The sequence below is a fragment of the Diadema antillarum genome, unplaced genomic scaffold (genome assembly GCF_040938485.1).
Source record: "Diadema antillarum isolate AM-2024a unplaced genomic scaffold, OU_Dant_1.0 scf00000138, whole genome shotgun sequence".
Classification (NCBI taxonomy): Eukaryota; Metazoa; Echinodermata; class Echinoidea; order Diadematoida; family Diadematidae; genus Diadema; species Diadema antillarum.
The window spans coordinates 422,541-450,524 of NW_027271027.1; the positions used below are offsets into that span (position 1 = coordinate 422,541).

Sequence of the window (27,984 nt, forward strand, 5' to 3'; positions counted from 1 at the left end):
CCTGGATGCTTTGCGAGCCTGCACCTGCGCGCTGGCAGTAAGCTACTTAGTACTCTAATCCGTCAATCGGGCGTCATAGTAAACTCAGAACCACGGTTTGACGAATCTGTATTTCTTTTCAGGATCGAGAGTTCATCAACAGCAATGGCCCGGAATCCGAAGAAAGCAGTCATATTTGGCTTGGGAAGTGTCGTATTCGAGCCAGTTCAGGATGCTCTCAGACAGTACGGAGAATCGATTGGGCTTCCCGGGTAAGTGATATCACCACAATATGACCAAAGGCATGGATTTAGAGGTTGGTTGTGGATCCATCTGCATGTACACAGTCAGAATCAGCAGCATATGTAGCTCACAATAGATTCTGACTTCAGGCCCCATCCCAGTAAATCGAGACAATTAAAAATGGAGAAAAAATGACAAATGAAGTTCTGTAAAAGACCTGTATTTTTAAGTCCAAACAAACTGCACAACTTTTTGAAGATACTTCTGAAGTAGGGTCATTTATCTACCATGCATACTGCCAATTCAAAGGTTTGAAGAGAGTGTACCATAATTCAGTGTGAAGCTTACGTTACCTCGTTGGCTTTAGATTTACCTACATATAAAGAGTCAGTCTTACAAAGTCTTACAATTTTTGCATATGAATTGTTAACTACTTATTAAAGTACCCCTTAAGTCACCTGTGCATCATTGTATAAATGTCACGCTAATCCGTGAAATTGTGAAATACAATGCAAGGTTTATCTCTTAAGATAATGCCACAAACAATTTTGTTTCAATGGTAAAATGTAAGTTTACATTATTCTGTAGGCAATGGTAATATTTTGATTAAAATGACAAAGTATTATCTTCCTAATTACAAATTATTTGACAGAAAATGTTGATGAACTTTACATTACGTAATGCATGAAAACCACTGCAGAATAGTGGTATAATGTAAGTTTCCAATTCCCAAGGTGTGGTAAAAACAACTTCAACAGCAAAATGCTTAACAACTATATTTTTAGTGATGTGTTTCTATTACGACAGTCATATTTCATAACCTGAATTATAAGTGTATGACTATATCATTTTTAAACACAGAGCAAATTACTCATAACCGAAATACAATTTTTTTTTTCAGGAAAACAAACTGTTTCCGAATTCTAGTCACATTTAAAAATCCAAATCAATGGCCACATGTTAAATGGTAGGGAAATATTTTATCTAGCTAATTCAGTGACGATCTAGGCTAACTTAAAGTTAGTGTAGTTCAAACATTTTACAAAACATGAAAAACCACTAGAGAATAGTGGCAACGTAAGTTTCTAATTCTAAAGAATTGGTAGAACAACTTCAGCAACAAATACTTAACATGAATAATATATATTTTCTTTTGGGTGTATCTATAACAACAGGCTTATGGCTTTACCTGCGTGTAAAGTTTTTTAATATAGAACAATTTACACTGTAAAAGTGTAAAGTCAACATTCTTTTGTCGAATCACGCATGTTTCATGTTCTTACTTCAAACATCATAAATCAATTAGAGTCGTACTGATGTCTAACAGTATGATTTCGCGTGATTCAGATACTGTACATCTCAAACTGTTTAAATTCAAATATATTGCAGATAGTTCATTAATACAATTTAAAGGGATCGTATAGTTTTGGTTGAGAACTAATTTCAGGATTCTAACATTTTTGATGAGATGATGAGAAACCTCTCATGAAATGTGGAAGAGCATAATTCCATGACGAATTCAACGTTTATTTGATAAAAATTGGTTTTGAAATGGCTGAGATATCCAAAACAGAGTGATTCTAATACGTGTTGGACCCACCTTTTATTACGATTGCTTTGTTTTACTTTGTTTTTGGATGTTTCAGTCATTCCAAACTCGATTTTCAAACTGATAATTAATGATGCAGTATTGTCTATTTATAAGGTCACAGTCGTTCACATCACAAACAGTAGAGTGATAGAAAATGTCATCAGAAGATATTTAGCATCATTATTGGAAATCCGTTTAGAAATAAAAAATGAGCAAAAATCTGTCGTCTAGTAAAGATATCAATTTATGGCAAAGGGTTTGCAAATTGATGTAACACTTATTTTTTTTCTTATTGAGAAATACTTATGCCTTTTATGCCTTTTATGTTTGATGTTATACATGTTGTGCACCCCGGACCGCCCAAAAACGGGAAGGCAAACGGCAAAAAAAAAATGGAAATGGAAAAAAATCGCTGCCCCCCCCCCCCCCGACATTTGGATATGCCACTGTCAGTTATATCATGGACCTACTACACATATTGACTATGAATGGAGGTCTTTCTTTGATCCAATGCTCACCACTGCTACCTGATTATGTGCATCTTAAAGAGTACATTCAGACGTTTGGACAATGACGATTATGTAAAATCGTGCATCATCACTGACAAAAGAACCGTTTCCCTCATTTTGGTCCTTTTTGGCTGAGATGCCTTTTCAGACTCAACTGCTTTTGAATAAACACCAATTATGGGGAGCAGCAAACCTCAAGCAAGGACAAATTTTGTGTCACAAAATTGATAATTACTGAAGCGGACACTTGCGGCCACTAGTGTAACATCCCTGAATGGTAACACAAATGCGTCGTCTACTGTTACTGCCCGTGTTTACTCTAAAACAGTGTGCGACAAATGAGAAAAAGTAGATTACAAAGCACAGTCAACCTGCCTAATTAATTGCTTTTTCTTGTGAAGTACTTGAATTTCGCAAATTAAATTGCTTTAGCGATGACTTGGTAATATACACTACAGCTGCACATGCATTTTCCTAGATTTAAGTGAGTTATTATCTTCTGCGTATGTAGTTTTTAGATTTCTCAAAGTGCCGTCTTGTTTTTATCCAAGTTGGCTGTCGGTGGACAAGACTAGATCAAAGCAGGAAAGCATGTTCAAAATGTTTTTGTAACGCTTTTGATAGAAACAGGTGCACGAATTAATTAACTAGCGATGAATGTCCATGAGTAGGTTCGTGGTTATGATATATGGTAAAAAGGAGTAACAGGTCACATTGACCCGTATTTGATGCAAATTGGCAGGTCTTTGATTGCACATACAAAGACAAAATATTCTGAAAATAATGAAACTTGCATTTTACCAATGATATAGGTGAATGTGGCAGAAAGTTAAAGGACAAGTTCACCTTCATAAACATAAGGATTGAGAAAATGCAACAATATTAGTAGAACACATCAGTGAAAGTTTGAGGAAAATTGGACAATCGATGCAAAAGTTATGAATTTTTTAAATTTTTGTGTTGGAACCGCTGGATGAGGAGACTACTACAGCTTGTGAGTCATATGCGTACAACAGTATAAAGAAAATATAAAAGAAAATTCAACATATTTTCACTTTTTTCGCATAAATTTTTCGCAATTGACTTGCCTCTTTCTAAGGGCAGGGGGAATAATATTACCCATAACATGTATCGGTAACGAGTCAGGGGAATGTGTACTTTTTTCAAAAGATGGAATTTTGTGAAATTCTCTTTATATTTTCCTTATATTGTTGTACGCATGTAACATCTAAGTTATTCATACACTGCAGTAGTCTTCTCATCCAGCGGGTACTGCACAAAAACTTCAAAAAATCATAACTTTTGAACGGATTGTCTGATTTTCCTCAAACTTTCAATGATGTGTTCTACTAATATTGCTACATTCTCTCAATCCTTATGTGTATGAAGGTGAACTTGTCCTTTAAATACTTTATAATTGCCTGTACAATCTTAAGAAGACCAAGAATTGTGCTTTATATCTATCAGCTCATTTCTATGTATTTATGTCACAATTCAATAATAGTAATTAAACAATGGCACGACTTGAAAAAAATCACACGACAAAAATGAAACTTACGTTACCTCGAAATCAAGCATGATATCGAAGACCTAGTTAATCATATTTTCGAACTTGAGTATGTTCCACATTGTAAGCATGGCACAATGAAACCACAAACATGCATATTTTACTACATACAAGAAGTCACTGTGCTATATGAATCTTATCTATGCAGCATTATAAAAAAAAACATGCACATCAACGTGAAAGTGAAAGTGATGAAACTTACATTACATTTTACATCCATTGGAATGTTGCAATCTGCCTAACATTTAACTTCAGATCTATAGACAAATTTATTTACTATTATTATGGTAATTACGGAGGCTGTCAACTGACAGGCCAACTGGCCTACAGGCATCCAGGTGAGAAGGGAAGGAAGGCATGTCTCAATTGTAAGTAATGAGAAACTGATAGTAATACTGAAATGAAGCAGGGCAATTCCACGATAACACAGTGACACTTTTGAGTGTAATTTCACTCATCAAATGTAAATAACAAACAAAATTTAACACTTGAGAACAATGTTTTATTGTGTATCTATGCATATCATCATAAGCAACTTTGAAAAGAAAAGAAAGAAAGAAAATTGCTTTGGTAAATGAGTTATGCATAATCAATTACCACTGTAACACTGTGATGCAAAATGGACATGGGTTTTTGTGCACTTTGTTTACTGACCAAACTCTGTGAAGTTAATGTTTTGAAAAGTGGATCTGTTCATTGCATGCACTAGAGACTCAATGATAATAACGAAGTAAAATTTGATTAAAGAATCAATTGACAGGAAAACTATATGACATAGATTATAAATAAGTGCACCGAAACACCGTGACTGTATTACCGTGACCTCTGAAATGTGTGTAGAAAACCTATGGAGAATCGTGTTGTCTTACTTACAACTTATATAGTGTTTCTCCTTTAGGTAGAATGAAATGATGATTCATGATGAATGTTTGGCATCACAGTATAACACTTCCAGATAAAAACAAAACATTGAAATCATAACAGATTAACAAAAAGTATGCACTGTAACCCTGTGACATGTCATATTCGTTTGTACACGATATAGTCAGGAACACTGCTCTTTCAGTAAAATATACTTTATGTTTTGAGACATAATTCCCTCTATCATCATTGAAAGCTTGTTAATACTTGTGAGTGAACTTTTAGGGTTTACAACTACTCTTTAAAAGTCCAATTTGTATATTTAAAGATGACATACAAATTTGTAACTTTGATTTTAATACCTTTGGTCACGAAGGCAGGTGAACCTACTTAGCAATTTCAGTAACAATAAAAAAAATCAATTTAAGCAACTTGTGTGGTACAAAATGTACCACACTTAAACCCTTCTTCTGTTTCTATGATGTACTGGAAAATGAACATTTAAAAAAAATGATTATAAAGCAAATTCTCATTCATACGTACATAAATTACATGGAGTGTGGCTCTTTTTATAGTGAAACTTATGAGATTGCGCACAGCACCATGCACAGGAAAGAAGTATTCTAGTAAGATTAACTTTTGGTGAAAACATTGATCTTAGTTTCAGTATGCCCTTAGTAATTCTTTAGGATACCAGGGAAGCTGCAACAAGACTTCAAATGGTTTATCATGTTAGGAACACCCTGAAATGCGCTTAATGCACAGAGCATGACAAATGACCAGTCCACAGGGGTGGATCTAGCTTTTTTCTGAGGAGGGGGTTTAAGGGGCTGAGCTGGGTATTGCAAGGGAGCGTAGCGACTGAGCCCAAGCGAGCGAGGGGGGGGGGGGAGGGTGTATCCCCCCTCCCCAACGGTAGTGAGATTTTTTCAGTTTTAGGGGTGCCAGCTTGCGATTTTAAGTATACTTGCATGCTCTATTTTCTCTCTCTTTTTTTTTTCCCAAATGATTTTTTTTTTTTTTTTTGGGGGGGGGGGGGGGGGGGGGCAAAATCTTGACGGGGGCACATTCATGTGACTGTGTGAGATCCTTGGCGAGGGAGGGGGATACCCCCTCCCACGGTAGGGACTTTTTGTAGAAAGAGTACAGAAGTTGCATTTATAGAGCATTTAAAAGCACATTTCTAGAAGGACTATGATCATAACTTCTGCAAACTATTAATTTTACTTTCAGCATGGACAGAGCGAGAGAGCCACTCTCACTTTGCCACTCATTTGAAATGAATTCATTAAAAGCTAAAACAAAATCGCGTTGTTCGAGCTGTAAAAATTATTCTTGTATTACAAGAAAGCCTAGAAGAAAAGGAAAAATGTAGGGTTTACTAAAGGTATGTTCCACGGGGCACACTCGAGGACACGAGGCTACCATCTATACACTAAATTTGCCCATAAGTAAATATCAGTATAAGGATATAATAATGTACATTGTTAGTGTATTATAATTTCGCCCCTAACAGGGCAAAAATTTTGCATTTTACACAAGAAAACATTTTACACAAAAAAGTGCCTTTATTGTTCATTTTGGTCTTAAAATAATTGATTAGTTATTTTTTGTTTGTGTGTTCTTTTTTTTTTTTTTAACTTGGCAGCCCAAGAGGAGGGTTTAAACCCCCTAAACCCCCCTGCAGATCTGCCACTGGTCCATGATACCTTTTGAATACTAACATCAGTTTGCATGCAAATTTTCAGTCCATGGCATTCACCATAAGATTATAGCAACTGTTCAAAAGATTTTAGATAAAGGAATCTATGGCAGGATCCAACATCAACTTGTTCTTGAAAGACAGAGCACTTTTTACAATTAAAAAAAAAATGGACCAAATTCTGATGATTTTTTACAACACAGTGTATAGCAGTGACTACATGTCTCCTGCCCCCTTTTTGTCAGAACCTTTGGCATTTGGATATATGCTAGAAAATATAAAGTCGACAGTGTAACTATAATTGCAGTTTGCAGAGTAAAGAAAGCATTGTTGACAAAAACTTTTTTTCTGCTATTTGAGTCTACAAAAGAAGAATTTAACCATGTGATGAAAGGGTTAATTATGATAAAAATATTAAACAAGGGTATTAACTCAACTGAAACTGTTGCCTTAATTAAAAGTTTGAAACCTTCAGAAATGTTTGCTCTAGTTGTAAATCTGGTAGGTGGCACACTGTGAGTGGACTGCTGCCATTTTAACCCTCCATGTGCTCTGAGTGTTGATTGGCATATCAAACCCCACAGCATTATAAACACAGTTCTAGATTTTTGGCATAGAAAGGGTTAAAATGATTATTGAATGATGCTGGTAACAAGTACAATTGATAATCTTTGTGGATATAGCTTGACCCATATGTTATGAACAATTCTTTTGAGTAAAAAGATTTATGTTATTTCTAGTACTGTATAAATGTTGATTGCCTTTGGCTAATTGGTATCTGCCACCAAAACTGAAGCATATCTCAAATTACTTTTCAAGTATTCTAAATTTCTTACCTTATATGATGTGAAAATTATCATTGTGGTTTTTGTCAGCACTGCATTCACTGCCATTCATTTTAATATTTATAGTGCATGCACATTGTGTGGTGACATTTTTCAGATTCATGTCATAGGCTATAAAACCCTGGGGTGCTCCTTCACGCAGTTATAATGCTTCACATTCGGTACTTTTACAGGATGGAGAAATACAATATGTTTGTATGCAACTGTAGAATTAGAGGTGACATATTATTTCATGTATTGGGTAGAAAATCTTACAAAATCTTTTTCCCTATTTTTTTCTCCTCATGTCATCATCCTTGTTCATTGCAATTTGTTCTAAATTTTGAAAATATTCTTATTCTTCATCCCAATTAGCACAAATTCTAAAACTCTGTCCTTAGTATATAACAAATTTATAGTTGTTCAAATATAAAAATCTGAAAATCATCCAGAGGTCTCCTTTAAGTCTCGTATCATGTGGAGAAGGGAGACATCTTGGTAAATATTTGTGATGTAGAATTTGTTTACAAAAGTGTACTCAGACAATTATCAAATAATCCAAATGAATATGAAATGTACTGCAGAAAGAAATCTGTGATATGAGCAGAACATTGTGTAAACAAACCCTGTGTGGTATCAAAGGTAAGCAAACTTTGATCTTGACTTTCAGGCTGTGAATTTAACCTGAAAAGAAAGATGCCTTGAAAAAAAATAAAACATTGAAATCTGAATTCCAAACATTGATCTACCTTAACCCTTAACTAGTCTACAAATGCAGCGTATCCAAGTTTTTTTTTCTGTAATTTAGATCCCCACACTGGGATTTCTAGGACCAGTCCAATTCTGTGAGTGCACTGTCTCTTTCTCTTGTACTTAGTATACTCTGTGAGAACTGTATTTTTTTATATGGACTTCACAAACTAAACTCTTGTGCTGTGAATGCTGAGTATACTTGTACGGAGTTGAATAAATACTCCAAACATTTGTATTCCAGTTGAACATTAACCGGAGAGGGAAATTTGTATAGAATTGATTACCATATATTGTGATAATGATCAGGCGATGGAGTGTGACTCATCATAATTGGCAGACTGGCTTGAGTGTGACTCAGCAAAATTGGTAGGAGGTTAAAAAAAAATAGTGTTTGAATTGTGTCTTTTCTTCTGTTGATCAGGGGAGAGCTGAAGGTCATTGCTGGCTGAGGTCATGCTACAAAGTCATGGTAGTCTTACTCAGTCTCAGTCAAACATAACAGCAAGAATGTAAGAGTTTCTGGACATAATCCTTTTGATATCCTTCTATCTTCACCTCTGGAAAATTTCCATTATGCTCTACTTATTTTGAATATGTAATCTGATCAATTAACAGATTTAATCCATGCCATGAATGTAACAAACTTGTTAGATTAGAATCATACATGATTACATCAGTTATCCAGTAATGAAGCTCAGCTGTGATACACTGTGATTCCTGTTTTTGCCCATATTTTCCAATTTTCAGAATTCTCCAGTATATGTCCATTCTCCCTACTTCCTCTCTCTTAGTCCCCTCTCTTACCTTCTTATACCTCTCTGTTAACTGTACTTTACCCTTCTCTCCCTCCTTCCAGCCCTTATATTACTTCTCTTCTATTCTCTTTGCCGTCTAGTCTTGTGTCTTCTCCTAGCGGCCTTCTTCCTCCCTCATCTACATGTATCCTTCCACCTCCTAGTTCCTACTCCCATTTCCCCTCCTCATCCTCCCTTTGACTCCTATCTCTGTCTCATACCTATCCATTCCCACCTCCACCTCATCAGCTGTACTGTTCACTGTTTTCTTTTCTTTTCTTCCTTTGGCTATACTCACTGTCTAATTCCTAAAGTCTCATTCTGCTGTCCTGCTTCACCCCAACCGCCTCCTCCACAGTACTCTCTCTCTCCCTTTTCCTCTTCTGTTATTTCTTTTTTCTTCTTCTTCTTCTTCTGGTCAAATTTTCTATTTCAACTGAAAGAATGATCCATACACATTGAGAAAAGACTAGACAATATCTCAAATGTAACAGCTGAGAGCAGTGTGCATTGTTTCTTCAATCCAGATCATTCCTGGAGAAGGTATTCGTCGGGGGAATGCCGGACAATAGTTTCTGTAAGATGGAGCGGGGTGAGCTGACCACCAGACAGGTTTGTTTCACTCATGATATTCTAGATGGTGTCGAGAAAACTTTCTTGTTTTTATAAATGTAATAAGGATCCACAATGCACACTCCCTTCATGTAAAATGAAAAATTGTGCAACTCAACAAATCAACAATTAGCAGTGACTGTCTTTAAGTCGACAGACCCTGATTCTGATATCTGTATTGGTTGATGAAGTTGGTGTTTTTTGTGATTGTCTATTGTGTGCACCATTCAAGGAGCCAACACTGATGTTCACAGAATGATTAATAACATTGCCTCGATAACGCTATGCAAAGTATGGAGTATCATTTTAAAGTGGAATATTGTAAACATTGCGACTTGATAAGGGATGCGACTTATTTCTCATTCAAACAAAATGGTTCATGACGAAGAATTGAACCTGACATGAAATTGTTAACCAGTCCTTTTTCATATAATGTGCTTGCAAATATGTGACAATTTTAGGGGTAGCATTGAATTGATTTGCTCGTTTCCTCATGCAGTTTACGGAGCACTTTGAGAAGGAGTGTAGGGAGGCAGCTAAGAAAGAGGGCGTGACCCTACCACCAGACTTCAACACCAGGACCATGTTTGACGCCTTCATGGATTTCAAGCTGGTCCCAGAAATCATCAATGCCATAGCAGTGCTGAGGCAACATGGTAAAAATCTCACCTCATAGTCAACATCAGCATAGAAAAATTTCATGAAACAAAGAGATCAAGAAGATACTGCTTGGATGTTTTGTTACAAGAAGATATGCATGTATCAAATAGAGCTGGTCCTCATCAACACTTTTGCATTCTCACTTTATACTGATGGTTATCTCTAGCCTGGTGAGCATAGTATACACCAATATGCACCAAGAATTGTTCTATGAATAGAAAGGGATTGTATCATGAGATATCTCTGTGTGAGTGCATGAAAATCTATGAACACTTTGAGGTAGATTCATTTGACTCTAATTCAGTCCATTTACAGTCACAATGGAAGTCATGCCAAATGAGATGATGAATAACTTGCTCTGTAGCAATATTTAGTCAAGGAACCCATGTAGGAAGAGATAGTAATGATAGATCTTGATTTTGTGATAGACATGATGCTGTAGTATTATTTTGCTAATACAAATTTATCAAGGAAGTAAATGTGTGTGTACAAATTTTTTAATGATACATCATTATGAATAGAATGACAACTTTTAATGTTAAAATGAATCTTGTTATGCAACTGTACTGCTGGGTGGATTGAGGCTACAAAAAAATGACAAATCATAATGAATGAATCTACATAAATATTTCATGATGATCAATTTTTTGTAAAATTTGAAACTCATTTCCAACAGTCTTTTGAATTACTTTAATGAATTGTTTGATGTTGGGAATCCTCATTACCAATGTAGGTTTCAAAACAGCAGCACTGACCAACGACTACATCGACGACAGAGAACAAAACGCTGTGTCAGCTGGTATCCTGACAGCACTGTCAAGTTTTCATTTTGACCACTTCATCGAGTCCTGCCGCTTTGGTCAGCGCAAGCCGGACGAAAGCATCTTCAAAGAAACATTGAACAAGCTTCGGGTCATGGAAGAAGCAGTAAGCTTGATATAGTCATTGAAGCCTTCAAAGATGTACTGAAGTAGGAATGGCTTTGATACAGTGCAGCACTCATTCACCAGAACTTTACAAAGATGTCGTCATACACTATTGATGAAGTCATTTTGCAAGAAATTGCATCATAGATAAGATGTTCATTAGCAAGTTTTGTTCTCTGTTCACCTCAGGTGTGGAACATAATTATAATACAGGGCACTTATTATGCGCCAATTTCACATGACTAATGTGCTCAAGGTGCAGTAGGATAAGTGAATTATGGAATACAGTTTCTCATTACACACACATGTACATATAAGTAAATGAAACAATTATAATGAAAAAGAAGAAATCACATAATGTACAATTCTATTGGAAAGCAGGTAATAAACAAATGAGTCTTGAGGGCAACTTTAAATCCGTCAATATTTTAAATGTAATGGATAGCTTGAGGCAATTGATTCCGCAAGAAATGTCCAGCATGGGCACAAATGACCGACCCCCCCCCCCATGATCATTGTACTCTGGGGCAGATCTGTGTATGCAATGAAAAACAAACAGTAAAATTTGAATACAATGCAAGATTCAACGAGATTCAATCATTGAAATGTAAATCAAAATCTCAAATGAGGAGACTGCAGCTGGTGCAAAACACCTGCTGTGCCAGATTATTAGTGGTTGCTCCAAATATTCATGTATTAGGCCTACTCCTCTCTAAGAGACTTGCACTTACTCCCTATACAAAAAAAAACCAAAAAAAAAAAACTCAACACATTCAAAATGTTTTGTATTGTTCATGAAGCTTTTTCATGTTGATCTCAAACTAACATTACAGAACTAAATTTGAAATCCCAGAAACATGCCCAAAACCCCCAAAGCTCACCAGACACCCTTTTATTGGCAATCCCTTTCTGTCTGCAAACTAAAAAATATTGTGAAGATATTGAGCATTTGCATGTGCAGTCCAAAATTTGTGGAACAACTTATCCGTTAGAATTAAGAAAATAAATATTCTTGAGCATTTCTAAATATAAGCTCTAGACACATTTTATTGATCTAAGTAATTGTATTACTCTAAGCATGTCAGGAACTCTTGCAGCATAACACTTTATGATATATGTGGATAATTTTTGCGATTTATAGATTCATGAATGCAATTATATGCAAAGTGTTTCTGTTCTCAAAAACTTTTTTTTTCTTTCCCCTTTCTTCATTTTCATCAATACCTTTGTTGTAGGCAATATAAAGGGGAATGAAAAATCCAATTTCTCTCATATCAAACAAGCCACAGCATTGAGATTTAGGCAAAGATATGACGAAGCCTCTTCATAATTACGGACTAATAATCACCACATCTTCTGCCAACTTGACCCAAATCGTATTGAAATAGCAAGTGTCATATTTCATCCAAAATAGTCATAGTTTTGTTGGGAGGATAAACAGCTTTCTCGCATTATTTCTTCTCTTGTAAGGCCTGTTCCATTCTGGGTAGCATAAAGATCTAGACTTCCATGTCAATGTTAACTGATCACAAGCCAAATGATTTGTGGGTCACGCACAAAAATGGCATCTCTCCTGACAGGTGGTTCTAATTGATGGCACTAACCCAAACGTGTTGACAGCCAAGGGACTGGGTATCTCCACCATCCTCGTCAAGGACAAGAATGCTGCCCTCAAGGAGCTGAAGGAAATAACCAACGTAGATGTGAGTTGGGAAATGTCATCATAACCTCAGGGCCACAAAAGTATTTTCTGTCGTCTTGATTCCTGTAGTTGTACTAATAACCTCCAGTACACACCCTTTTAAATTTTTTTCTCAATTAGCAGCTGAACAGCTTCAATAATTTGTGGGTATCCCCACACTTCAAAAAAAGATGGAAAGATGCTTTTTCCTTTATCTCCATTCAGTTGCTGTGTACTTTTACAGTTGCTTAAATCTGAAAATGTCAGATTCTCATGATGCTTATGAAAGCTTTACACCATTAACAAGAACTAGATGTAAAGAAATGTTTGCTAGTTTTGCAATTTATGTAACTACTGCAAGCAATTCCGCTTTACAAAATAGGTAGCTTTCAAAGCTGTATCTGAGAAACCTACAACACATTTGCTGAATGAATTGTTGGTAGCTTGGTTAAATGTATGTTATTGCATAATCTGTCAATCTGACTGCATCACAGTGTATCTATGCTACATCCATTTATTTATTAAGGTTATACTTATGTATAATGTTTATCATGATTTTGATATCATAGGAAAATTGTTTTATTTTGTTGTGATTTTGTCATGAATGTCTGTTTACTGGAGCTGATAACTTAATTGGATTTTCATCATTTATGTCACATCACATTTTGTGAAGTGGAGTGAAATGAATAAACCATGTGGCATTGATAGCTGATTTCATTACCAACCGTCTTCACCAGCTAACACAAACAGAGTAAATGTTAGTCAGAAAATTATTGTATGCACATAAAAAGACCTAAGAATATTATGGCTATGGAGGGGCGGATCCAGGAATTCTGTAAAGGGGGGGGGGGGGGGGGGGGGTGCAACTAATATTTCTGGTGCACTTCCAGGTTTCATTTCATTTTTTTTCTTTTTATTTGTTTTGTTTTTAACGAAAAATAAAGGGGGCGTGCACCGGTTGCGCACCTCCTCTGGCTATGTGATTGAGGTATCTCTCTGATTAATCCGTCTCCATTTCTACCCCGCCCAGGTTTTTCAGGAAGCGAAGCCCATTAAGGTTCATCCAGACAAGGTGCCTCACTCTTATGTAATCACAAGGGTAAGTGTACCTTCTTGTATTCTCTGAGATTCATTTAAAATGTCTGACTAAAGGTTGACTCACAATTAGTACCATGAATATTGTTTCCTTGTGGCATGTAATCTGTTCAGATTGAGACATTCCAGCTTCTCACTCTTTTCTTAACATTAAAAGTGTTAATGTTTCCTTTGCTTCTTCCAGAGTGGTGTCAAGTTCCACTATGTGGACATGGGAACCGGTCCCCCTGTCATCCTGTGTCACGGATTCCCAGAATCATGGTACGAGTGGAAGACCCAGGTCAGTGGTGAAGATAACTCTCTGGATTCATAGGTGTCTATCATTGTCAAACACCTTTGATGGGCTTTCTCAAAGAATTACAAATCATTTGTTTATGATCATAGTTTGTTGTCAGAAAAGTAAACTTTTTACCATCTCAGAGCAGCCCCCTCAAGAATGACAGATAATATATCCTTCTTTGTTTTTGGTAATCATCATCATTGATTTTCATTTGTTAACCTGAGTACAGATAATTGTCTTTCAAGTTTTATATGGAGCATCAGTCATATGTCTATAATGATTAACCAGATTAAACACTCATAATTACTCATATGATTCATATTTTTTAGTTGTAATCATGCAGTGTCACCGTTGCTATTCCTGCTATGATTTGGATTGATTTGTCTGTAGTTATTTTGTTTCTGCCTCTAATTCTGCTACTCCTCTGTAGATCCCTGCCATAGTTCAAGCAGGTTTTCGGGTCATTGTCCCAGACATGAAGGGATACGGGCAGAGCAGCAACCCACCAGGTGAGAGGATCACCTCCTCTCCTCCTCCTTCCTCCCTCTTCTTTTCCTCCTCCCTCTTTTCATTTGTTTCTCCTACTTCTCCTTCATCATCCTCTTTCCCTCATTTCTCTCTTCTCCCTCTCTTTTTTCCTCCTTTTGCTTCTACTTTTTCCTTTTCTTCTTCATCCTATATCTCGTTCTCTCTCCTCTCTTCCTGCTGCTTTTTCTCTCCTTCTACTCCTTCCTCCTAATCTCATCCTCTTGCCTATTTTCCTCATTTTCTTCTTCATCATTTTTACCCTTCCATTTTTCTCCTTTCTTGTGGAAAACACTCTATGGTTAATGATACAGTCTCTTAGACTACTTTGTATACAACATCTCCACTGAGATTGTAGGTGTCTGACCGTGTGTATTTGCTGATATGTCTGTGTTTATCAACACTTACAAAAACACTTACAAAAAGCACGGCACCTTTTTCCTGGTGAGAATTTAGATAGGATCTAGCCACTGATATGGCACATATGCAAATTATAGAACCCTATTTACATATGCAAATTATAGAACCTTATTTACATATACAAATTATAGAACATTATTTGCATATATACTTATGCTTTCACACATACCCCTTCTCATATACATAGGAAACAGATTTGAGACACCAGTTTTATACTGAGATATTCTTCTTACCATAATGTTTGTGTTTCGTTTCTGCAGAGATCGAAGAATACAGCTTGGAGAGAATGTGTAAGGTTAGTTTACTTCTGAGTTCATTGCTTTTATTCACCGCAGAACAGTAATTTGCTAGTGATGATAAAATATAAAGTTGTAGTGTCCTGTTATATATAATGTTAGTCAGAGCACAAGGACTTCAGATCTACACATCTATGAGAATAAGTGCTTATTTAAGTTCACTTTGTTTGTTTTCATTACGTGATGTAATTCTCAATTGCTCTTCGGTAATGCAAGACAGCGACAACAAGAACAACAAAAATATTCCATAGAAAGCGGCAGAATAAATTGAGATGTGACAAAGTGGAACAATGCAGTCACTGAGGTTCCCTTCAATTGCTGAAGTGTAAATGAAGCAGCTTAAAGCTTGCTGCTATCATGCCGCCATAAAGGATAATACTGAGCTTGACACCATATTACCCGAGTAGTTTAGATAAACCCCCAGAAGAGAATTTTGATGTTCTCTAACTGATGAAAAAGACTATATATACTGTATATTTCTTTATCAGAGATGTAAGTGTTACATTATGAGTATTTCAAATTGGTGATAAGTATACGAGTGAAATTTGTGAATTCAGTGATAGATGCAACTTGAAGTCTTTTTATGTTGAATTGTTCTGAACCTCTCTGGCACTTGTTCGTTTCAGGATTTGGCTGAGTTCATGGATGCTTTGGTGAGTTAATATGACTTAAAATGTTAAAGTTAAAATGTTCCTCTGCTGTGGTATTGCAACATGATTAACAAATTCTGCTGTGCTATTATTTCAGTGATTGACACCAATATCTGTTGACAGAAATCTGTAAAAAAAAGAAACAATTTTACCTAAAGTCCTCAACTTTCCTCTCATGAATAGATAGATAACACACACAGCACAAATTAATTTTCCATTTTTTCAGTGTCAACAACACTTGTCATTGTAGACATTATTATATTTCTATCCTTTTTTCATTCTGCAAAAGTGTGAATTATATTTTCTAACAAATTTCACATTCCTGTCATATGTAATTTTGTCATGAAATGATTGTACAGAGTCAACTTTCATATCTACTCTGTGGATATGACTCGATATCAATGACTAACTTTTGCTGCTATCATGTTGCAGTGCCTACCACAAGCAACGATCATCGGTCATGACTGGGGTGGGTTCCTGGTGTGGACCTTTGCCATGCACTATGCAGACAAGGTCAGGTGAGATGAAGAAGAAAAAAATATTGATCAGCTAGTCTCTCCATTTGGGATTTGATGGGACTTTATGTATCTAAAATGGTTCTTCTTGTCAGTAGGCAAGTGTACCCACTGATGTGTGCCTGCATTTATAGAGGCATATAGCAGTCTAGTGGATTGTGCAATGCTTTCTCCAGTGAGATGGTCTGGGGCTTTTCAATAGTCCACCGCAATATTAGTGTCCTCCAGCAAGGCACTTTGTCCACAATTCTCCGTCATACCCAAGTTTATGGATCGTTACTTGTATGGAGCTAAGAATGTAAATGACCATGAGATATGAAGTCTGTGCTATTGGTGGCAGCCTGCTTGGAATGCTCTACCCAGGGAGCAGACTAAGTGTTCTGTAGGTGCTGGTAGGATTGTAATGACAAGTACGGTAGGTAATATGTTGTAAGCTTCATGATGTAGTAGAAAGTGCCTAAGAAATAAATATGTATAAAGTCTTATCAGCGTCATTGTAACTTCTCATTCACTTGCAGCCATGTAGCTGGGATCTGTACCCCGATGATACCGCCTGATGATAAAGTCAATCCACTGGATAAGATGAAGGAGGATCCAGGTGTCTTTGACTATCAGCTCTACTACCAAGAACCTGTAAGTTCCCGATAAAGTTGGGAAATATTTAATTAGATTCCTGGTGTAGGCCTAAAAACACTACAATAAACAGCTTTTATTACCATTAGTGTAAACATAGAGCAATATGTTATATAAAGCCATTAACCCATTGAGGACGGGTTGATTTTGCTACAGCACGCATTTCCCATAGACACCTGCCCGAGTATACTCGGGACTCGTCCTCAATGGGTTAATGTGTATTTTTGTATCTAATGTGAAATCAGTGTGTGTTGTATTACTTTGTGGATGGTCCCATTCACCAGTCCCCGAAGTCACACTCTATATCTTTGACTGAAATCAAGCCCTGTTTTTGCCGATACAAGTTTTCATGACTTTAAATGTGGATCTTAGATTCTACGTAATATTTGAATGGTGATCGAATGCTGCTTATCTCATTTGTGACAGGGAGTAGCAGAGGCAGAGTTGGAGGCAAACCTTGAGAAAATGGTCAAAACGTTCTTCCGCCGTGCTCATGAGGTGAGAATTAGTGCACAGATGTATTTAGTGATTCTTTTTTATGCCTCCGCAACGAAGTGGCCGGAGGCATTATGTTTTCGGGTCGTCCGTCCGTCCGTCCGTACGTCCGTACGTACGTCCGTCTGTACGTCCGTCCGTCCGTCCGTCCGTCCCGTTTTGTTTTTGTCGATATCTCAAGAACCGTGTGGTGGTTTTACATCAAACTTGGTATGAGGGTATATCCTTGGGGGATAATACTTTGTGTGGATTTTAGGGTCACAGGGTCAAAGGTCAAAGGTCACAGGTTATTTTGTGAGAAAAAAAATTGAAATTTCATGTTTTTCTCCATATCTCGCAAATGGTTCAAGGTATCTTCATGGAACTTAGTATATATGCTTGTACCGATGGGCAGTGACTATCTAGGAAAGTTGGGGGTCATGGGTCAAAGGTCAGGGGTCAAAGGTCAAGGTCAACTTCTCAAAATATCACTACTTTCCTTATATTTATGCAATGAATGAAGGTTGTTTTTTTTTTGAACTTGATGTATACATGTATTACCCAATATATATTCTGTGGGAAGTTTCTTGCCAAAAGGTCAAAGGTCAAAAGGTCAAAGGTCAAGTGAAAGTGCTGAATTGCACTTTTTCCTCCATATCTCAAAAGTAACTCAAGGTATCATCATGAAACTTACATATTTATGCATGTTCAACCTAACAGTGATTCTCTTTGGAACTGTGAGGTCAAAGGTCAAAGGCCAGGTTTAGATAATGCTATTTTCCCATTTGATACTGAAATTATACTTTTTCTCAATACTTCGAAAAATTACTCAACGCATAAACTTATAAAAGGGTCAAAAGTCAAGTAAAAATTATCAGTTCCCCAAATACCTGCACTCTGACATTTTAATCATTCATCCAATTGAACCTAGTTCTAGGAAAGTGAACATTCAGCACATTTGTGTCAAACCTGTCATTTTAATATTTTGCCAATTGTTTGAAACTGTCAACACACATTGTCAAGACATTGTACTATAGACCTATTAGGAGAACCATGCATTATGGCGGAGGCATATCAGTCGCCATCTAGTTTTTTCTTGTAAATGATGGCAAATTCAGTTTGTTCTCATGTGATTATTTTTTTTCTTTTTGTGATTGTGATGATTTCATTTTAATGTCCCTTGTAATAGAACCTGAATTATGATAGCAGATTTGCTTTTATGTAGCACAGTTGAACTTTTCAGAAAGATGAAACCGGCATGAAAAGTACTGAAGAGAAGATAGAGCTACTACGTATACATGCTTCTTGTTCTGGAAAATGATGCAGAAATGTGGCAGAGTGATTGTATTGCATTATGCTTGACAGGCTACACTCCTTAGAGTCTTGAAACAGTTGCATGGCTTGTAATCCGTGCCCCCAACTTGAAGCACTGTTAGATCGTTGGCATCTATATCTGCATGATGTTCACCCTTTGTGTGATTCCTAAAATTCTATTTATAGTCCTCCAATGCTGTAGTTTGTATTACAAACCATCACTGTTGTATTTTCCACAGCTTAGTGATACTGGTTTCACACTGGTGGACGTTAGAAAGAGAGGTATGCAGGTTTCGTTGTATATTGTGCTTATCTTTCCGCTGCATTGTTTCACTTGTCATGAGAGTACTGTGAAGACTGACACTTGTCACCTTTGATGTCACTTTCATATCAACATGCACACCACATGTATTAGAAAGTATACACAGTATATCCCCATTGCTATATGATTTGAAAGTCCAAAGTATATATAGATGAATGCTATGTTCAGTGGTTTAGATTTCTAGATCATGAAAAGTAAAATATTAACCATTTTATTTGATGTTTGTATTTGTATTCTCAATATTTGCTTTTATTGTCTTGTGATCTGTTTAATTATCTTAAAATCTTGGGTATATAAAAATTGTTACTTGATGTAGTTATAATGAAAATGCAGATCTTGGCATACAATATGCTTAAAAAGCATAATTGAGCTCATATCAGCATCCATGTTGTTTAGTCATTTCTTTGCCAATCTTCCCACAACAATTTTAATTTTTTCCAAGAAATTAATACTCTGTCCTTTCATTGTTATCAGAGCTGAGATTGCATGATCTCGTTTGCAAAATATTTTCATTACCCAGAATTCTGACCTTGATGTATCGGCATCCGTACTGTATACATGTGTATTGTGATGGAAAGTGCAGTTCACATACACCAGCCAAGTATGATTAATGTCATTTTCACATGAATTTATGATCATCTTACCATAGCCATGATGCCTGCAAAAATTGCGAATTATACTGTAAACAGGTATGAGAGATGCCGTTAAGCAGTGAATTCACCTCTTCCCCTCTGTGGATGAATAAAATGGAAAACGCTCATGAGAGCTGTAAGTATATTTCATGATGATATAGTGACAGAGGCAAGTTTCTCAGCAGACCAGGCATTTTATCCAAATATTGAAACCAGAACTGACTCTGGGTGTCAAAATGTCACTTTCTTTCCATTTTAGGAGGATTGTTTGTTGGTGTGAGGGATGATATCACACCCAGCAGTATTCTCACTGAGGAGGATTTGGACTACTATGTCAAGCAGATGAAGACTAGTGGAGTGAGGTATGTTTTCACAATGAGATTGTTTCATAAGATTTCCTCCCAGCCGTAGACTCTGACTCTTAACTTGATCGATTTTCCTCTTGTCTCCAAAAGTCACATATGATTACAATTTTTATTGTGTGTGTGGCTCATCAATTTATTTGCCACCAAAATCTTCATACAATGGAAGATGACCCTGAGCCACCCTCCATTTGTAGTAAGGATGCAAAAACCATCTGTGGTGCCCAGATTTCATCAGTAGGCCCTATATTGATTTTAGCCTGATCAGTACCAAATGCAATAAGTAATGTATAACATATTTTGGGGTTTGACAATGAATGAGGTGAAAGTATGGAAAGAGAATGCACTCTTTAAAGTAACAAAGACGGGCATGTGTTTTAGTGCAAGCACATAAATTGACATTGTTAAAAGATGAGTTGCAAGGATATATTTTAATGAGTGAAAATTGTACCCCAAGGAGAACTTTGCAGTTCCTTAATGTAAGGAAAAACAGATAAGTGAATATGTTGACAATATGAGACAAATGATAACTGCTTATCATGTTGTATAATGTTTATATTTGTAAGAAATACAGAATGGGAATTGATATCTATCATTAGTCAATTGGTAAAACGTATGATGACACGTAAGTATAAACTGTTGTGACATTAATTCATACCTTGACTTCCAGTTAGAGCAATGACATGATGGAATATAAAGGGTATGTGAATGTTGATCAAAACATTTATATTACTATGTTGCTACAATTGTTGTGCTATGATTTTAGTGTAGTCAGTATTAAGCGTATTTGTTCTGTTTTTCTAGAAAAAGTCAAACAATTCGCAGCTTGAGGAGATTGCTCTTCTTGCAGTGGTCCCATGCTCTACTTTTCTTCTCTTTAAGAAATTCACCTGATTAGATTATAATATGATCAAAGCTAGACAGAGATGCAGAATGCTAAACTATTCATTTCATTTGCCAGGGGGATGCTAAACTGGTATCGCAACATTGAGGAGAACTGGAAGTTCAACCAGAGAGCTATGGGCAGGAAGGTAAGGCATTCTGGATTTGCTGATTATCACCATTGATGGAGGGGAAGAAATATGAGGTATGGATATAAGAATAATACTTTGTAGTAGTATCCAGCTGTCTTGGTTGAATTGTGACAGCTGAAGTACTGAAGTGAAGTGACTTGGTAGTTTTTGATATGACAATATGAATTTATATCTGATTCAGTGATACAATGAAACATGTTTTAGTTTGGTTTGTGTTTTTAAAGTCCAATTTAGCATCTCCTTTGTCATTCTGTGTAGGCTGAAATCCCTAAACTTGTTTAGTTCAAGAATCAAAAATTGTCATTAGCTCTTTGATGGCTTCCATGCTGGAGGAAAATGAATGTTGAAGCTCAAGTTTACTTGAATACACTAGATTCAGGCCCCATGGTATAAAACTTACAAGTACTCCTTTCACAGCAAATTATAGAGTTTGAGATACGAGCTGTTGACACAAGAGCTGACTCTTACCTCTTTGATTTTGGCAAATGAGATTGTCAGCATAAATGCAAGTAAGATACACACTGAATATTAAGTTTTATTTTTTGTTGTTGTTTATGGTTGTTGGGTTTTTTTTCCATTGCATGGTATGCATACAAAAGAGAGATGCATGGGACAAACAAATTCAAATGAGTCACAGCTACTAGTATTGAAAGCAAATTATGCCACACTGCACCACTGAAAGCATGTGTCCTCAAAATTGATTTATCAGTCTTGGGTTTTCATGCATAGTGCGTAATTGATCAGAGTTAAAAGTCGCATCATCCAGAAGTCATGCACGGATAAGCGTGCATGTGAAACTCTTTACCAACATCTGTTTTTGCCTGTCCCTATTTGTAGCTCTACATGCCAGCCCTGATGGTGACTTGTGGATTAGACCCTGTTCTTTCACCAGAAATGAGTAAAGCAATGGAACCTTGGGTATGTTGTTCACATTCTCCTTTTTTCCCCCTTTTTTTTCTCTTTTCTTTCTTTTTTTTATACCCCCGCCAAACGAAGTTTGAAGGGGGTATATAGGAATCAGCGGACGGTCGGTCGGGAGGTCGGTCGGGCGGTCAGTCGGGCGGTCGGGCGGTCGGTCGGGCGGGCGGTCCGTTGCAAATCTTGCGTCGCGAACTACTTCCTCAGTTTTCAACCGATTCCCATAAAACTTGGCACAGATGTGTGCCTTGGGTTGTAGATGTGCAAGACGTATTTTTTGACAGTACCCAAAAGTACGTTGCCATGGTAACGGTATATTATGGGCAAAAATGGGTACAAATCTTGCGTCGCGAACTCCTCCCACAGTTTTTGATCAATTTTTATGAAATTAGGTACAGATGTTCATCTGAATATGTTAATGTGCAAGACACATATTTCCGCAGTGGCAAAAAGTGCATTGCCATGGTAACGGCATGTTATTGGTAAAATATAGGGCAAAATGCTTCATGGCAAAACTGCTTCATCAGTGTTCTTCCAATTCTCATGGAATTCATATTGAATGTTTGTCTTAGGATATAGGTCAGCATGACACATTTCTTGACAGTGACAAAAAGTATGTTGCCATGGTAACAGCTCACATATTATGAGCCAAAATGATGGAAAATTTTGTGTTGCAAACTACTTCCTCAGTTTTTGCCCAATTTCCATGAAATTTGGTACAGATGTGTGCCTTTGGTTGTAGATGTGCGAGACGCATTTTTCGACAGTACCCGAAAGTACGTTGCCATGGTAACGGCATATTAATGGCAGAAGATCAAGGAAAGATCTTGCGGATTTAACTACTTCCTCAGTTTTTTGACCAAAGCTTATGAAATGTTGTTTGGCGGGGGTATAACCAGTCGCTGTAGCGACATTTCTAGTTTTCTTTGGTCAGACATTACCAACTTTAAGGTAAAATAGGAGTCACAGTTTAATTTGAATCTCCTGACAGCAGTAGATGGGCCCTTAGGGAAGGTACTTTATCATCATTGCCTAGTCCATTAGAGATTATTTTGTCCAGTCCCATGGGAGTTTACTCAAGCGTTTGTTAACTTAAAGTGGATTTCAGGAATGCAGCAATATCAGATCACATCCATGAAGTTTGAGGAAAATTGGACAATTTGTTGAAAAGTTATGCATTTTCAAGTTTTGGATCTGCCATCGGAGGGGGATAAGACTACCCCCCTGCTTTTTGACAGAGGTAAGTCAAGAGCCCTTCCATTATGCCTGAGAAGTGAAAGTGCCCTAGCTAGACATCCTAACTTTTCAACAGAGCATCTAATTTTCCTCAGACTTTGCTGATGTGTTGTGCTAATGTTGCTGCATTCCCTAAATTCACAAATATATTTCAGTTTCACTCTCCTTGAAGTACATCCTACTGGTATATATAAGCCATAGACACCATAGGTGCCGGAAGTGGGGGGGCAGGGGGGGGGGGGGGGGGGGGGGGGGGGCGGCCGCCCCCCCCAATCCAAACAGTGGGGGGGGGGGCAAAATGCATTTTTGCCCCCCAAAAAAGCCCCCCCCCAAAATAAAATAAATAGATAGATAAAAATGAATAAAATAATATATATATATATATAATACAAATAGGGAAATTTATTAGCTAAGACTAGTAATTCTAATTCTCATAAATGTTGAGACATTCATTTTTCGTTGCGCGTGAGCAGATTATCTCAACCGCATTCAACGGTAACCATTGCAGTTTTTAGAGGCCTTTGGCTATGGAAAATCGTGTAAATATCAAAATGTTAGCTTTAAGCACTAGCGGATTTAGAGGCGGGCACAACTGGCCCATGCCAACCCTCCTTTTGAAGCAACTTTGTTTTTTAGAATTCTTCTTTGTTTTGTAATTTTATACATGTGCCCCCCCTTGAGAAAAAAATCTTCCATACGTCCCTCTTCCACCGCTAGTTGTTACTAACGTGACACCTGACGTAGGTAGCGCTCCCTGAAAATAGTCTTAACCCCTGTGCGCACCCCCCCCTTCTTAATTTCCAAAAGCGAACAAATATAGCTATAAACGGCAGTTTTTGGACTGTAAAATGTCATTATTAAAATTTTCAAGCTCGTTCGCTCCGCTCGCTCGCATTCAATCGCTATGCCATTCTCCTGATGTTGCTGCCAGTAATTGCCAGCAGTTGCGCCCGGTGCGTCCCCTCCCCCCTTAATTTCCAAAGCGAAAAAAAAGTATAGCTACAAACGGCAGTTTTTATACTGTAAAATGTCAAAATTTTCAAGCTCGCTCGCATTTAATCGTTATGCCATTGTAAAAGAGAATGTTACTGCCAGTAATTGCCAGCAGTTGCGCCTGGGCCGCCCCCCCCCCCCTTAATTTCCAAAGCGAAAAAAAAATATAGCTACAAATGGCAGTTTGGGGATCATAAAATGTCAAAATTTTCAAGCTCGCTCGCTTTGCTCGCTCGCATTTAATCGTTATGCCATTCTCCTAAACGTTGCTGCCAGTAATTGCCAGCAGTTGAGCCCGGTGCGCCTCCCCCTTAATTTCCAAAGCGAAAAACATAGCTACAAACGGCAGTTTTTGGACTGTAGAATGTCAAAATTTTCAAGCTCGCTCGCTTCGCTCGCTCGTCGCATTGAATTGTTATGCCATTCTCCTAATGTTGCTGCCAGTAATTGCCAGCAGTTGCGCCCAGTGTGCCCCCCTTAATTTCCATAGCGAAAGATATAGCTACAAATGGCAGTTTTTGGACTGTAAAATGTCAAAATTTTCAAGCTCTCTCGCTCCGCTCGCTCGCCTTTTATTGTTATGCAATTCTCCTGATGTTGCTGACAGTGCTTGTCGTTTCACACCATCATTCCATAATCCATGTAAGGAAAACTTACAATGTTGCTCAATGACTGCGTTGTTGAATGTATCACATTCCGTAATGTATTGTAGTCCCAAAATCAAAATTACTCTTCCACAAGGTGCCCCCCCCCCATGTCTCGACCACGGTACGCCATTGTACACACACACACACACACACACACACATATATATATATATATATATATATGTATGTGTGTGTGTGTGTGTGTGTGTGTGTATGTGTATATTGTGTAACATATGTGTGGTCTATCATGAGCCCCCTCCAATATTTGCCCCCCCCCCCCAATCCAAAACTGCTTCCGGCGCGCCTGATAGACACACAATGTTGATTACTTCACTGTAGATAGTGTAAAGCATGATTAGTTACCTGTGGTACTGATTAATTCAAATAGGGTATTTTGAAACATTATGTATCATGTTTGAATGCTAAATGAGATGCAATTTACAATAGATGATTGAAATCTGAATTTGATCTCTCTGTCCATGAACATGACACATATCAAGTATTGATATTTTACTTCAGAGGGAAGTAGGCATGGGAAGAACATTATATAGATGATGACTGGCGGGGGAGGGAACATACCGAATGTTCCACCCGAAGAGTTTGAAATGCTATTGAAGGAGGTTATAAGTCCTGAGACAAAGTCGAGGGACTTATAGCCTCCTGAAATAGCATTTCAAACCCTGAGGGTGGAACGTTTGGTACATGTTCGCGACAACAAAAGTCATCATCTGTTATATTATATGGGTTAATCAAATACATTGTATGGAATAGGCAAATTTATCCTATCGATTGCGTGAAAAATATGATCGTTCAATCGTTTGGTATCGTTTGTCATTTGTTACGTGAAAATGTTTTCCCATGGGACATTACAAAAATGTTCTGCCCATGGACGAACATAACCAATGTGCCTCCATCACGTGACTGTGTTTAGCCAATCACTAACCGGTATTTGACTAACCCATTTAATGTAGAATATTATCATTGTTCCAAGCAAGGTGTGCATGTATCAACTCAATATTTGCTTGGTTATGATTAGAACAGTTGGTGGTATATAGCTTTGGGTTACATTTCTGAATATCTGTGCACTGCATTTTCCCCCTTTTGATTGAAACTTTTACCTCCTTCCTGCCTGAATAATGATGCACAGTATGTTATCAAATCTATATGCATGTAATGAAACTAATTGGTACACTCTTGAGAAATTGCTTTAGCACCACTATAACAGTAATATCAAATTAAAACAAGCATTTTTGATACCTAGACTTTCTCACCTAATCCAATCATTGTCCGTAACTCAAGTTCCTCTTCAGTTTTGTATTGTCTTTTCTAATAGATGAAAAGTTGAAAGTGATCCAGTATCTCCAGAAAACACAAAACCTTTACTTTTTGCTTTTCTTCACCAGGTGGTAAATCTCTCTAGAGGTCACATTGAAGATAGTGGACATTGGGCAACTCTGGAGAAGTAAGTAAACCAAGTTGAGCCCAAGAACACTGACCATGTTCAAGTGAACTATTCATGAATTGAGGTGTTTTTTTTTTCTGTGAAATGAATTTATTTCATTTCTGTCAGGAACAGAGAAATATATAATTTTCTTTAACAGGCATATATAACAAACTGATGAGCAAAAGGAAAGACAAGAAAAGAAAAAAACAAAACAAAACAAAACAAAGTTTTATCAGGAAGAAAAGAACTACAGCTGTATCTTTTTATCTTTTGACACAGATCCAAATTTATTAAGTTAAGTTCAGTGTATTACCCTGTGTGGGGTTGTTTGTTTGTTTGTTTTTCATCCCAACATCTCAAGATTCAATGGCAAAAATTAGCGCTTACAGTATTCCATTGTTACAATTAAAAAAAAGAAGAAAAAAGTCGTAGAAATTTGTACTCACTATCAAGAGATGTATAAGCAAATATCAGCATGCTTATAGATTTTTGCTAAATGTTTTATTCTGACATCACTGCCAGTGGAAAATACTGAGTATGGAAAATCAATTTTACTCGACATGTGAAGCATTTAGTTTGAACGCTTTATATCTTCTCACACTGGAAACATTCTGGAACAGTTCCTGTAATTAAGGTGCATACATCATTTTTCCAGTGACAACCTTGTTTATTTTCAGTTCATGGAATGTAGATACATCTTATCAGATTTAGATTTGATTCTTTTTTCTGATTCTAAACGATTATTTCTTGGTTAAAAAGATACCTCGGTGGCCTCATTTGAGAGAGCTGATACCGTAGAGCTTCATGTCGAGGAGGAAGATGAATTTTATCGACATTTTTCAGGTGAAAATGTCAGCCTTGCTCTTTCAAGACATCTGTTCATTCTTGCTCATTCAAGACATCCATCTGTTATTTCACAGGCCAAAAGAGCTGAACAAGATCCTTGTTGATTGGCTGCTCAAAGTGCATGGTGACGCCACTCGACCAATCATCACTATCAACCCATAAGGAGTAGACATGTATTTGAAGCTGTAGAGGACGGTGGATGACTCATTTGAAGTCACTGTACAGAGGAACCAGCTTCAAAGTCACAGGATTTTTTTTAATGAAAGGTAGTCAGTTGTTAGCAACGGACAAGAATGGATTCGAGTGAAATTATATCAGCAGTGAAGATAATGTTCTCAATATCTAACTCTTGGTATAGCTGTTGATCATGACATCCTGTAAGGTCTTAGAATAGACACCCTTACAGTCTTATGACTCTGACAGCGTTCGATCATGAATTGTCTTGGATTTCCTGTTTCCTGAAAAGAAAGTATAGACTCTTGACTGAGATTCAGATTTATTCCACTGGTGTCTTCTTCGAGACAGAGGAAGTCAATTTTTTTTGTCACTGTTTTTCTCTTTCACATTCCAACTCAGTTAGAATCACAGGTATATCTTTGTCTAATATGATTACAAAATGATATAGTGTCAAGCAAATGACATTGCT

General features: G+C 37.1%; 1 protein-coding gene across 1 annotated transcript; it reads left to right on the forward strand.

Annotated features, from left to right (window-relative positions):
* The first annotated feature begins 58 nt into the window (after window positions 1-58).
* LOC139721101 (bifunctional epoxide hydrolase 2-like) lies at window positions 59-27,984 on the forward strand. Its single transcript, XM_071632430.1, has 19 exons — window positions 59-251; window positions 9,351-9,435; window positions 9,935-10,091; window positions 10,829-11,022; window positions 12,602-12,724; window positions 13,733-13,801; window positions 13,982-14,077; window positions 14,508-14,586; window positions 15,283-15,317; window positions 15,945-15,971; window positions 16,401-16,486; window positions 17,002-17,116; window positions 17,543-17,614; window positions 19,144-19,186; window positions 20,118-20,220; window positions 21,182-21,251; window positions 22,092-22,172; window positions 26,452-26,510; window positions 27,413-27,984. The coding sequence occupies exons 1-19, from the start codon at window positions 145-147 to the stop codon at window positions 27,498-27,500; spliced, it is 1,689 nt and encodes a 562-aa protein (XP_071488531.1). The 5' UTR covers window positions 59-144; the 3' UTR covers window positions 27,501-27,984.